The 12,540-nt window shown below is 43.6% G+C and overlaps 1 protein-coding gene across 2 annotated transcripts; it reads right to left on the bottom strand.

Annotated features, from left to right (window-relative positions):
• Window positions 1-252: 252 nt before the first annotated feature.
• Window positions 253-12,045, bottom strand: GATD3 (glutamine amidotransferase class 1 domain containing 3). 2 transcript variants are annotated; one of them, XR_008319242.1, is made up of 7 exons: window positions 11,623-12,045; window positions 9,509-9,561; window positions 8,379-8,492; window positions 7,776-7,895; window positions 4,641-4,733; window positions 1,031-3,197; window positions 253-935 (listed from the first exon to the last, which is right to left on the bottom strand). XR_008319242.1 is itself a non-coding variant. In XM_053308368.1 (6 exons), the coding sequence occupies exons 1-6, from the start codon at window positions 11,758-11,760 to the stop codon at window positions 3,023-3,025; spliced, it is 693 nt and encodes a 230-aa protein (XP_053164343.1). In that variant the 5' UTR covers window positions 11,761-12,045; the 3' UTR covers window positions 253-3,022. The 2 variants fall into 2 exon arrangements, 1 of the variants encoding a protein (XP_053164343.1); XM_053308368.1 differs by having other exon boundaries at window positions 253-3,197.
• Window positions 12,046-12,540: the final 495 nt, after the last annotated feature.

Raw genomic sequence — 12,540 nt, 5'->3', positions numbered from 1 at the left:
AGTCATACCCCTAGCCACAGACAAGAAAGATGTCTCTTTGAGAAGACAAGTTATTTCCTAGCCTGTTCATTTTCTTCAATGAAATTTACATTGAATTGGAATAATTTGATGTGAAATTGGGGGCAACCCTTCTTCTGCCCCAATCCTTTTGATCTTATTACATTTAAAAGATTTCACTATTCCCCCTCCCGACAATTTTCCTAGTGATTCAGAACTCATTCTATGTGCTCTCAACAACATTCAAGTGGACACTTTAAGAGGATAGCCATTTATTCTCAAAATATATGTCATACAATTAGAATTGCAAAGAATCTGATCAAAAGAGAGCCTACTTCTTCCAAATGATTGCTTATATTAAGCTAAATTTTGTCCCAGTCAGGAATTGATTATTTTAATGACATTCAGATTAACATTGCATATGGACTACGAGGGAGGAATAATTTTTGCCAATTTCCCCTTATCCCTGAAGCTGATTGTGCTTCCCAAAAATATGTCCCAGAGGGTCACATGATCCTCTGGGACATATTTTCAGGCAGCAGTATGGGGGGGGGGAGGGAAAGGAGATAAGCAAAATTTGTTTTTTCTGTAGTATGCACACAACTTTCATCTGAATATCAGCCACAGTATCAAATGAGTGCAATTCTTCTCATAATTTAGGCTGGAGGGGAAAAAACAAGACACATTGTTCTATCCAAGATTTAGAAACAAGCCATGAACCTCTTGACCCTCACATTCTGTACACTGGAAATTACACTATAATGGCAAGCCAAATATCAGCAATTTTCAGGACTTGTGCACTTCATCTTTATGAGCTTCACAGTAATATCTATCTTCGAATATTTACTTTGCTTAGTGGAATCCTTATCCATTTGGATTAATTATGAAGCAAGTCTTTGTAGAACAAACAGGAAGAAGCCAAGCTGTCTGAAGTTTAGCTGTTGAAATAAGCAGGATATCAAGATTTAATAAGCCTAAGCTGTTCCAGTGCTCTGAAATCAAACCAGTTGAGTTCTAGAAATAAATTCTGTACCAGTTAGTGCTGTCAGAACTGCAATCTCCCTCAGTGCTATCACAGACATCCACTTTATTTGCCTGTCATCTTTAACACATTTTTAACCATAGCTCCAATACCATCAAAAATGTGATGCAATTCCGTTTCACACATAAAGGCTGGGGTGGTTACCACCTTGTGGTTTGTGTCTACATGCGCTTCATGGAGAACAGTTAAGGAACACACAGCAACTAAACCAAGCTACAAAACAGAACAGTGATACAATATATACCTTTTTAAAAACAACAACCCTTCCTGTATTCCTATGTGATAGCAGTCAGAGGTTCCTGAAGTTTAGGTGCCTATCAAGAAACCAACCACATATTTCACAACCATCTAATGACCACAAGGCAACCTCCTCCACTCCTTTGGGTCATTCTGTCCTCAATACCCACTTTTCAGCAGCCTGGCAGCCTACCACAATCCAAAGAGTAGCTAAGGCTGAGCTAATATAATGAATTTTTGTAGAAAAACTACAAAAAGATCTCAACAAGATGACTTTTTAATATAACTTTTCTGGGATGATTATTTTGTTCTTCAAATCGTGAAAGGAAGATTCAAATATGCAAAAGGTGAAATTGAAAAATAATGCTGCATTCATTATAGCTGAATTTCAATTTCACTACCTTGAAGACGACCATAAAGACCACAGAAGAGTAAAGGGAAAACATCACCCATGTTAACATTTCCCTATTATAATTCATTTTATAAACTAGTGTTCAGGATCAACTTAGGCTGTAACCAGAGAAATTAGATGTTCTAAAACAGCCAAAGAACTCTTCCAAAATCCAGCTTTTTACAAAATCGTGTCTCTTGTATTCCTATAATCACGTTAGCTAGTTCTTGAACTTTATTTTTCAGAGTGCATTTTTAAACATGTACACTATCCCAAAACAGTGGCCCACATGCAGCCAGGTGAGAACTGAGAAAGGGAGTGCCCAGCCCAGGAGGGCAGGCACCACCACATAAGGGGTGGAGAGATAGGGGCACACAGGAGGTGACCACTCTGCACAGAGGCGTAGCCACTATTGTGCGAACAGGTTCAAGGAACCTGGGCTGCCAATGGTAGGGGCAATTGAAGCCCCCAGGGGTGTGTGGCTCGAGCTCCAAAAGAGCCCCAAACGAAACTCACCGCCCACACCTGGGCTACCAAGACCCCCAAGCGAGCACTTGCCCATCCTTTTCAGGTAGCGTTTGCTGCCTGAAAGCATCTATTCCCCTTTCTATCCCTCCAGAGAGAGAGAGAGAGAGAGAAAGAGAGAATAGATGCTTTCAGGCAGCAAGCGCTGCCTGAAATGACAGGGAAGGGCTCACATGGGCTCTTCGGAGCTCAAGACCATGCTCCCTTTGCGCGTGACATCACGTCCAAAAAGGGGCATGCCCTCAAGCTCCAAAGAGCCCACGCGAGCCATTCCGTGTCATTTCAGGCAGCAAACGCTGCCTGGAAAGGATGGGCAAGCGCTCACTCGTCAACAAGGAGGGGATTTCTCTCGGGGCTCAGGCATACCTCGCACATGGGACGTCGTCAGAGGGGCCGCCGGGCAGGGCTGGACCCAGGCCGCCACTTGGCTGGCTCCATGCCTGCCTCTCCACCAGTGGCCCAGGGACAAATGCCCCACCTCGTTCAATTATATCTATACCCCTGCACGTGTTTCTATATTTCTGGAGGATATACAACAATGTAAGAAGTTAAGTAGTTAGTAAGTAGTTAAGTTTCAGTAACTTAATACAGTAGGATTTGTGGGAATTTATCACTGATCCAAATGCAAGACAGACCTGCATTTCTGAAAAAGATCAGTTCAATTCTCTAGGGAAAGTGTACAGCTGTGATGTCTTTATACAGTGACCTTCTCCCACACACATTTAAGAGGAAGTAGGTCCTGCTCACTTCAATGAAACTTGCTTCCAAATGTGTGTTAGATTGAAGGGGTGGGGCAGGGAAAGATGACACAATTTTCAAATCTGCCTTAATCAAGCAAAAAAGGATATTGTTGCTTCTTTAATATGATGTTTTCCTCCCATTGCTTTAATGGCCCCAGCAGTTCCAGCATAAGGCCATTTACCACCTTGCTCTTCTTCGTGCCCTACAGTGACTTCAGCGCCAGGAAGAACCTTTGCAGCCAGGACTGGTGAAATGCAGCACAGACTAAAATGAAATACATGGAAAACCTTCAATGAAGTTTCTTCATAAAAGGGATCTAATCAGATTATATTTACACATTTTTTACATCCCAGCTTGGGCTCCCAAGTTATCTTACAAAGTAAGGATGGCTTTACTTTGCATATCATTAAAAAAACACAATTTAAAGCCATATTGAAATACAAACAATGTTCCTAAAATCCAAAAGAAGACAGACCAGCAATGGATTTCCAGTCCAACAGCATTAAAAACTTTCCCCCTCTTCTTAAAAACCCCAAATAGCTAACATAAGTTTAGATTTCTAAGAATGCAGATACTAATCTTTTCGCAGGCTATGAACTCGATGTTGCTTAGCAGCATCACCCTCAGCTTTACTGGCTGTGTGTCTGATGTTGTCAGAATATTGGCAAATATACTAAAGGCTAAACTAGATATTGCAAGGCGGATGTGTGTAGCAGTCTCCTGATCTTTTAAAAAATGAAAAGCAATCCTTGGGAGAAGTCCTGGAATATGCCAGGGGACTGGTTTACCTTTTCCCTCTCATAACTGTCCCCTCCCCTGCTGCTTCCCTCCCATCCGTGAAAAGATAGGAGCGCCATATTTTATTCCCTGCAAGTGGAAAACAGTCAGGGAGAAAGGCTGTTTTGTGAGGAAGAACAGCCAGGGGATTAAGCAGCCCCTCCATGTTGTTCCTTTACTTCCAATGGCATCCTTCCATGCTGCTTTTAATTCTCTCTCTCTCACACACACACACACACCCCTGCCATGTAATATCTAATTTGGCCCTAACTGATCAAGGGGAAACCATCAGCAACATGCTGCCAATTCAAGTTCTGCGAGGGAGGCGAGAGGTCAATCTGGCTACTAGAAAAATACATACAGGACTTCAAACAGGAAATGTGTTCCATACTGTAAGTAGGAAGAGGGAACAAGAGCAGAAGTATTAGGCAGACAACGAGCTTGGAAGTGGGAAGCCAGGTTTGAGGAGGACCCAGAGGCTGGGATGTGAAAATGAAGGGGCCAGATAGGCAGTGGAGTGAGGATAAGGACCTGAGGCAACAGTGAGAAAGAGGGGCTGTAAAAAGAAGAGGAAGAAGAAGAAGAATCATACAGGAGCAGAGAAGTGCAGAAGGTGGTAGGGTGGCACTGCACAAGGCCAGAAACCAAAAGGCTGTGAGCTGAAGATCACATATTTTGAATTAATCAATTAAATCAGCCCTACCCAGCTTGTGGTCTTGCCAGGCGCTTGATAACTCTGTTTTTGCAGCCCTGGACAGCAAAAACCTACAGGGTTAATAGACTCAGTCTGGTTTACTGGATAACAAGTTGTGCAAGCCTGCATTAGATATTTTGTCGAAGCAAGGTCTGTAGTATTCTGTATATCTATTCCCAGACTTGCCTACCACACAAAAGGCCTTTGTAATAGCTCCCTTCTCACGGCACACATACCCAATGGGTTTCCCAGCTTTGTGGAAATCCTTAAGCACACGTTCTACTTCCCCATTCACTTTACAGTCTTTTCCATCCACAGCAAAGGTAGATCTGTCAAAACAAGAGAAATCCGTAAGATGGTGGCACCAGCAGCCTGGATGGCTTTAAGAAGGGCTTGGATAAATTCAAGGAGGACAAGTCTATCAATGGCTACTAGTCTAAGGGCTACAGGCCACCTCCAGCCTCAGAGGCAAGATGCCTCAAAATATTAGTTACAGGGGAGCAACAGCAGGGCAAGGCCTTCATTGCAACCCTACCAAGCACTAGTCTGTGGCATATTTCTCAACTGCTAGATCCTTGACTGTTGATGGTTGATCCTATCGACCATCAATAATAAAAGTGTTAATGTGTAGCCCAATTTATATTCGGAGTTAAAAAATCCACTTTCTGGGTCAGCTTTTCGGGGCAACTTCAGACTTGCAGTAAAGTCTCGCAGAAAACCCGCGGTAAAGCTGCTGTCTGGGAAAGCTCGAGTTATGTAGATGGGTCTTACTTTGACACAATTATTTTCTCCCTGCCTGAGGTGGAGAGTTGTGAGAGAGTTATTTTAATCTCTACCACACTAACTGACACAGGTGGGAAACGTGCTGCTCACAAAACAAGCCTGGTGTTTACATATTTCACCCACTTTCTGGTATAAAATGTGAAAAACTGTATGTGTACTTGTGTTTGAGTTCAAACATTTGTTGTTGTTTTTTTGCTGTGACACTAAAAAAATGGGCAGTCTTACCCACCAAGGAAAAACCTTACGGATCACTCCTTGTCCCTTGTCTTCGCTTGTCCCCACCTTCCAGAGCCCCTCTTCAATCACTCCCCCCGCTACTCACATTTCACCCTGCTAGGATCTGATGGAGCATTTTGCCCAGGAAGATCCCAGTAACGCTGGAGGTGAAAGACTGACACAGAGAGGTTGCAAGAGGAGAAAGCCCAAGGTGCGTATGTGTAGTTAGACCACAGGCAAGCTCCTTAAGGCATAGAGGTCACCCTGGTCTCTTGCCTTCTCTTCCATAACCCCAATTACAGCTGCAAAACTGTCTTTTCATTCTCCGGCAGAAATCTGGGGTTGTAGCTTGGAAACTGTGAGGATTCTTTCCTATAAAAGGGGTTTTCTCCAGTTAGGAGCCCACTATATTGCTATCTATGTATCTAAAACTGCTTAGGCCTCACTCACTCACTCACTGACATGAAACTCCCAGACCAATGCACAAATGAAAAAAACATCTATGATATCTACTTTACGCAGGTAGGCTCCAGACTTCACCCACATTATCCAAAAAAATCCTAAACTCCACAAATATGCATTACTTTTCCAGAAAACACAGGGAAACTCTCCCATTAAAAGGAATAGCACTTACATTTATATACCACTTTATAGCTGGAGCTCTCTAAGCTGTTTACAATGATTTAGCATATTGCCCCCAACATTCTGGGTACTCATTTTACCGACCTTGGAAGGATGGAAGGCTGAGTCAACCTTGAGCCCCTGGTCAGGATCGAACTTGTAACCTTCTGGTTACAGGGTGGCAGTTTTACTACTGCACCACCAGGGGAATGGAGAATGAAACCTCATACAGATAGGAAAGTAGGGATGTCCATGAAGCATTTGGGCGCCTCTATTTCAAGGCACCAAAATGCTTTGAACTTCCCCCACCAAATTGTTTTGGCGGGGGGCAGCGAGTGCTTTAAGAGGAGTAAAGCAGGTCTTACCTGCTCCTCCATGGCTCCTCCGCCACCCCAGAGTAGCGCTGTCGGGATTAAATGCCCCACCGTGCAGCAGCAGGGCTGGCACAAAAATTGTTTCTGTAAGTGCCCCATTTTGAGTGGTCAGCATGGTGTTGATGACCACTCAAGATAGTGCCCATTTCTGTGCCAACCCCGCCACAGGATGCTGGGAGCAGCCCTACTGTGCAGCGTTCAATCCCAACAGCACCATGCTAGGGTGGCAGGGGGGCCATGGAGCGGCATGAAAGACCTGCTTTCCTACTCTTAGTGCTCACTCTCTGCCCCCTGGGTTGTGCATGAAACACTTCGTGCACATCCCTATAGGAAAAGCTAGAGTCAGAGAGATAAGAGATTGATAATTGGAGGAATGCTTGCAAACCACAAGCTCTTTTACTCATCTCTCTCTCTCTCTCTCTCTCTGAGGTGCACCCTGAGATCTCAAAAAACATGCCCATTTAATTTGTGTAATTCAAACTAGCAGGCAGGTAAGCATATTGGTCATACATAGTATTTACCAACCACAGTTAAAAATCTCAGGGAGATTTTCCAAGCATCCATAGGGGAAAAAAGATTGGCTACTGAAATACTGAATAGATGTGAAGTAAAGCAAGTTAAAAGACAAAAGTTAAACAGATCATTAGTATTCTCTTTCTACATGATTCATAAGAAGCATTCTTGGTACTCTCTACATAATATATAAGAAGCATTCTGGCACTAACATTGCCAATCCATTCTGAATAGAAGCAGCATAGCAATTCAAGAAGATTCTTTATATCCTTGTTACAAGAAGGAAAATCAATCAATCAATGATCTACAGAATCATCCTAAAAAAAAGACCTTTTAAAATGTACCGACTCCCCCAAGGGAGGACAGGTACATGTATCAACAGCAGGTTTTTCTGATGCCAAAGTATGCCTACAAACAACTACAGCCATAATTGTGCATGCACAAATTTCCCATTGATTATCTAAAAATCAGACTTGGTTTCAATGGGACTGGCATGGGCATACTGGGGAAAGGGTGGAGAGTAGGGTTTGAAAAATGTCCAAGATTGAGAAATTCCCAGTGAGTTCAGTGGGTATAGGATTGCAGTTTTACCCCACCCCCTGAAGAAGTCTGCAGACATACGTGGAGACTGGGGAAAATATTGTGTCCATTCTTATGGAGGCTTAGATAAATATTATCATTGCTGCATATTCTATCACAATAAAACTGCAAGCCTATATAAACTGAGTCTGAAAATAGTTTTTCTTAGAGCAGCTTAAGTCAACTATAATTCCCCAGCAACTGTTATTAACAGAGTCTGATAATTATCAGTGTAACTCAAAGCAATAATTAAAATGTTGTTGTAGGCTATAATTCAATACTCACAAATTTTTTGCAGCTCCAAAGCCCCCAGGAAATATCACAGCATCATAATCCTTTGCAATAAGTTTAGTCAAGTCTGCAATTTTACCACGGGCAATCCGTGCTGATTCTGCCAAGACATTTCTGGAGGAAAAGAGTTACAACAAAAAGGGCAACAGTTGCATGAAGCACAAGCATGAAGCACTGTTTCAAAGGATTCAGAAGAATAGCAGGGTATCTAACTGGCAAGTAATAAAAGGACATACTTATACTGGACGAGAAGCAGGATGAGGAAGCTTCTGCAAAATCACTACATAAAAAGTCTCTATATACTTCTTACATTTATAATGATATAAAGCTATTGAACTAATTTAGAAAATATTTAATATTGTACAGTCTTAAACAATTTTGAGGGGATATGCACAGCTATCTGAAGTGTGATCAGATCAGTGGGACAGCTGTTTACATATATGTCTGCAATATGGAAGAGACCATCTGAATAAGTGATTTCAGATAGTCAGGGTCAAAGCTACTAGTAAACATTTAGATACAGAGCATGTTTTGAACATACATCTCCCACATACAAAAAAACATTCCCAAATTGTGTATCTTAAATTTAGCTTTTACCTTGATTCACCCTCAGCTGGCTGTCCTTTGCTGTGGTCAACAACATGCATCTGAGAAATATTTGGGGCATACATCTGAACATTGGCCCCTCCACGGCTCAGATGAACCAATATCCTGCCCAATATATTAAAATGTATAGAAGGAAAAGGAACAAAGTAGGCAATACATTAAAATGAATTGCATCTTATTACCAGATACTAACAGAAAAAATGAAATGCATGAAGAGAGTTGATAAAGAGAAACTTTTCTCCCAGTCTCATAACACTAGAACCAGGGGTCATCCCATGAAACTGATTGCCAGGAAATTTAGGACCGACAAAAGGAAGTACTTTTTCACACAATGCATAATTAACCTATGGAATTCTCTGCCACATGATGTGGTGACTAGGATGCGCATGAATCGATTCAGTGTGTCCAGTAGGACAGGGATGGGGAGTAGTACCTTTATGCATGAGTAAAACAAGAGTTAAGCTGGTCCTTACCTGCTCCTCCACCAGTACAACTTGCCGTCCCACCAAAACGATTCATGCACATTCCTAGTGGTGACTGCCAACAGCCTATATGGCTTTAAGAGGGGCTTAGATAAATTCATGGAGAACAGATCTATCAATGGCTACTAGTCTGAGGGGCTATAGGCCACCTCCAGCCTCAGGCAACGCAGTGTTCCCTCTAACAGGGATTCCCAGGTGTTGTTAACTACAACTCCCAGAATCCCCAGCCAAAGGCAATTGCAGCTGGGGATGCTGGGAGTTGTAATGAACAACATCTGGAAAATCCTGTTGGGGGAACAGCAGAGGCAAGATGCCTCCGAAAACCAGTTGCAGGGGGAGCAACAGCAGGAGAGAGGGCACACCTTAATCTCTTGCCTGTGGGCTTCCCAGAGGCATCTGGTAGGACATTTTGTGCAACAGGATGCTGGACTAGAAGGGCCTTGGGCCTGATCAAGCAGGGCTATTCTTATGAGGGTATGGGAGGAGAACATTCTATAATACTCAAGATAACTATTTAACACTGAAATGTTAGATATGAAACCATCTAGCACTCAAATGTTGTTTGGGTAAATGGGCTAGATATCAATCAGTTGAACTAATGAATCATTTTTGGCCCTATAGTTACGCAGATAAGCTTACGCTGAGGCTTCATGGATTTCAGTACCATCAAACACACCACATCCAGAAAGGACCTGCAAAAAGAAAGCAGTTCAGTGATTAATGCATAGTATATATTCTACAAGAACACATTTTTTTTTAATTTTTTTTTTAAGTTTATATCCTGCACTTCCTCCAAGGAGCCGAGGTTATGTTTATCCTCACAACAACCTTGTGAGGTAGGTCAGGCTGAGAGAGACATGACTGGCCTAGAGTACAGAGGAAGCAAACACAATTAGGGTTAAAATAATGACACACCAAGGATATTTAGAGATAAATAATTACAGCCACAGCCTTATCAGAAAAATCTGATACTGTTCAGCAACATACATATGAAACGGGGCATCCTATCGGGAGCCATTCACCCCATTTCAGACCTGGCTGTGATCTAAGCACATTTACTTAGAAACAGATTCCCTTGACATTAATCAGCCTTAGTATGTATTTTTGGAATTGGGCTAAAAGGCTGAAATTTTATGCTTACCAGTCATGACTTCAGTGGGACTTACTTGCAATTAAACATATTTAGGATCAGGCTTATCAGCAGATATTGCCTTTCATTTTCCCCAGATGCAAGTGCTGTGTTTTGATGGCCCTGGGACTTCCTGGGACAGAAGTGCTCTTACTATCTACTCAGAATAGGCTCTGCTAAGATATATTTCTAAAGGAACTTTAGCTAAAGCAAGACTAATCAAAACTAACACACTGGTTTTAAAACATATTTGGGTTTTAAAATGTATTTTAATGGGGCCTACTTAAGGAATTTAAGATCACTATCAGCAAAGGATAGAATATTCTAACTCTGTAGATTATGTAGGTGTTAAAAAATAGTAAAATATATTTAGATTTCCAGGCAGATCTGATCACCTGAACTTTTTCAGTCAGTCCTGATTATAGCACAGTGCTTTGTTAATTCTTAAGTGCAAAATTTTAAGACTCCCCTCCAAAGTTGTTTTTTTAATGTAAACTGCTTTGATAAATTTTGTTGAAAAGTGATAAATACATATTTGTAGTCATAGTCATTTGTGCCAAATACTCGGTTTTGGATTCATACTTGTAGTTTCAGTGCAAATCTAAACTTTTACTGGTTTTGCTACAATCAACTGGTTTTATTAAGCCTTTGTTCAGCTATTAGGATGTCACTTTTGCAAGAAAATGTGGTAGAAAAGGAGCCTGTAAACATTAAATATAAATATACAAAACTTTTACACAAGAGGGTTACTACTGAATCACCAGAGCTGCAGTTCCCAAGCTTTCTTCTGACAATGTCCCTGTCCTCAGTAGATACAGGTCAGGCAGAAATTCAACATCCTTGCTAACTAGATCAAGATATACCTTCTAAGTTGATGGCTCTCTTTGATTTAACAGTGGAATAGCAACAGCCCCCATTCATTCCAGCACAGCTGTTGCTTCCACTGTGCTTCTTTTAGGATTGTGAGCCCTTTTGAGTCTAGGAACCATCTCATTCCTTTTCCTAGGTAAACTGCTTTCTGATCTTTCTGTTGTTGAAAAATAGTATACAAATATTCTGAACATCAACACATACGCTTTCATCCATCACTATATGTTTTTTCAGGCCAAGACATGCTACACCTGTTGAATTTGTGCTTAAGCTGCAGTTGTGAAACGCACCTAAGAAAAGCCCTGTTGAGTCAGGCCAAGGAGGACCCCTCTAATTCAAGCTCCTGTAGTAACCAAATAGATGCTTCCAGGAAGCCCAGAACAGGGCGTGAAGGCAACATCCCTCCCCTTCTGTTGCCTGCAGCAGCAGCAAGCGGTTTTTAAAGCTGTACTGCGGCCTCTGGGCAGGGAGACTCCGCATGGTAGCCTCGTTCTCCAACACGTATTTGTCTGGTCCTCCTTCAAAGCCACCTCGTGGCGGCGGCAATGAATGCCATACATGAACTGTGCAGCGTGAAGACCCACTTCCCCCTGCCTGTCCTGTCTCTCCTCCTACGGGGTTGTAAGTTTCCCACGGAGCGTGTGGGTCAGGGCTCCCCCACGCTCTAAAGCGCTGGGAGGGCAGGAAACGGCGGCCCCACTCCCAGTCCCCCTCCCTCCCGCCGGGCTACGTCAGAGCAGGCCGCGGGACTCACCACAGCGACCTTAGCCCCGCGGAGCCGCTGCGCTGAGCCATGAAGCGGAGCGTGGCCTGCCGAGAGGCCCCTCAGCGCGGCCGAGAAGAGGGGGGGCCTGAGGCGCGCTGCCGCAGCAGCCCGCATCGCTGCGCTCATTGCTCTGGACTCGAGAGGGGCAACGGGCGGGTGGACGGAGGAGGAGAAGGAGACGGAGGAAACTCAGGCGGCTGTTCTTGTTGTTGTTGTTGCCGCCGCCGCCGCGAGAGCCCTGAAGCGGTGTCTCTCTGCGGGCCCGGCCAGCCCAGCTCCAGCTAGTGGTAGGGAGGCCTCCCTTCCCCTTAGCTCCTAGTGCCGAAGCCTGGAGATCGCGCCGCAAGTGCCTGCTGCTGCCACAGCTGTGCTCAGAGGAGCGGAGCACCTCCTAGAATATATTTGGAGCCTGGACCTGAAGGCCTTTGGACTCCAAACCCCGCCCCCCTCCAAGTTAAGCATCATTCATTCATTCATTCACTCACACACACACACAACCCCTGACACTTGCAGTGTTTTTAACAGGGGTTTCTTGAAAGCACAAACAGCAACTAAACTCATAAGAATGTAAGAATATAAGGCAGGTATATTTATGCAAGTATGCATTAGCAGAAACCTCTCAGCTGGCAACTTAACATCTTCCCATCCCATCCCACATGTTTCTTTCCCCACTCACCAGGCACAGGTCATCACAGTCATTCTCAGCCGTTCCAGCACAGGCCGGAAGTGTGGCGACCACACCACCTGGGAGACAGACTAAAGAGCATTTGGGGGGCCATCATCCTCAGCCACAAAGCCCATGTCTGGGGATGATGGGAGTTGTAGTCCAACATCTGGGGGCCCAAGGTTAAGAAGCCCTGTTGTAAGATATTCCCCTCGGGATGGAAGCGCTCTGGGAACAGCAGG

The sequence above is a fragment of the Hemicordylus capensis genome, chromosome 3, assembly GCF_027244095.1.
Source record: "Hemicordylus capensis ecotype Gifberg chromosome 3, rHemCap1.1.pri, whole genome shotgun sequence".
Lineage (NCBI taxonomy): Eukaryota > Metazoa > Chordata > Lepidosauria > Squamata > Cordylidae > Hemicordylus > Hemicordylus capensis.
This window is presented reverse-complemented; position numbering and strand designations above follow the sequence as displayed.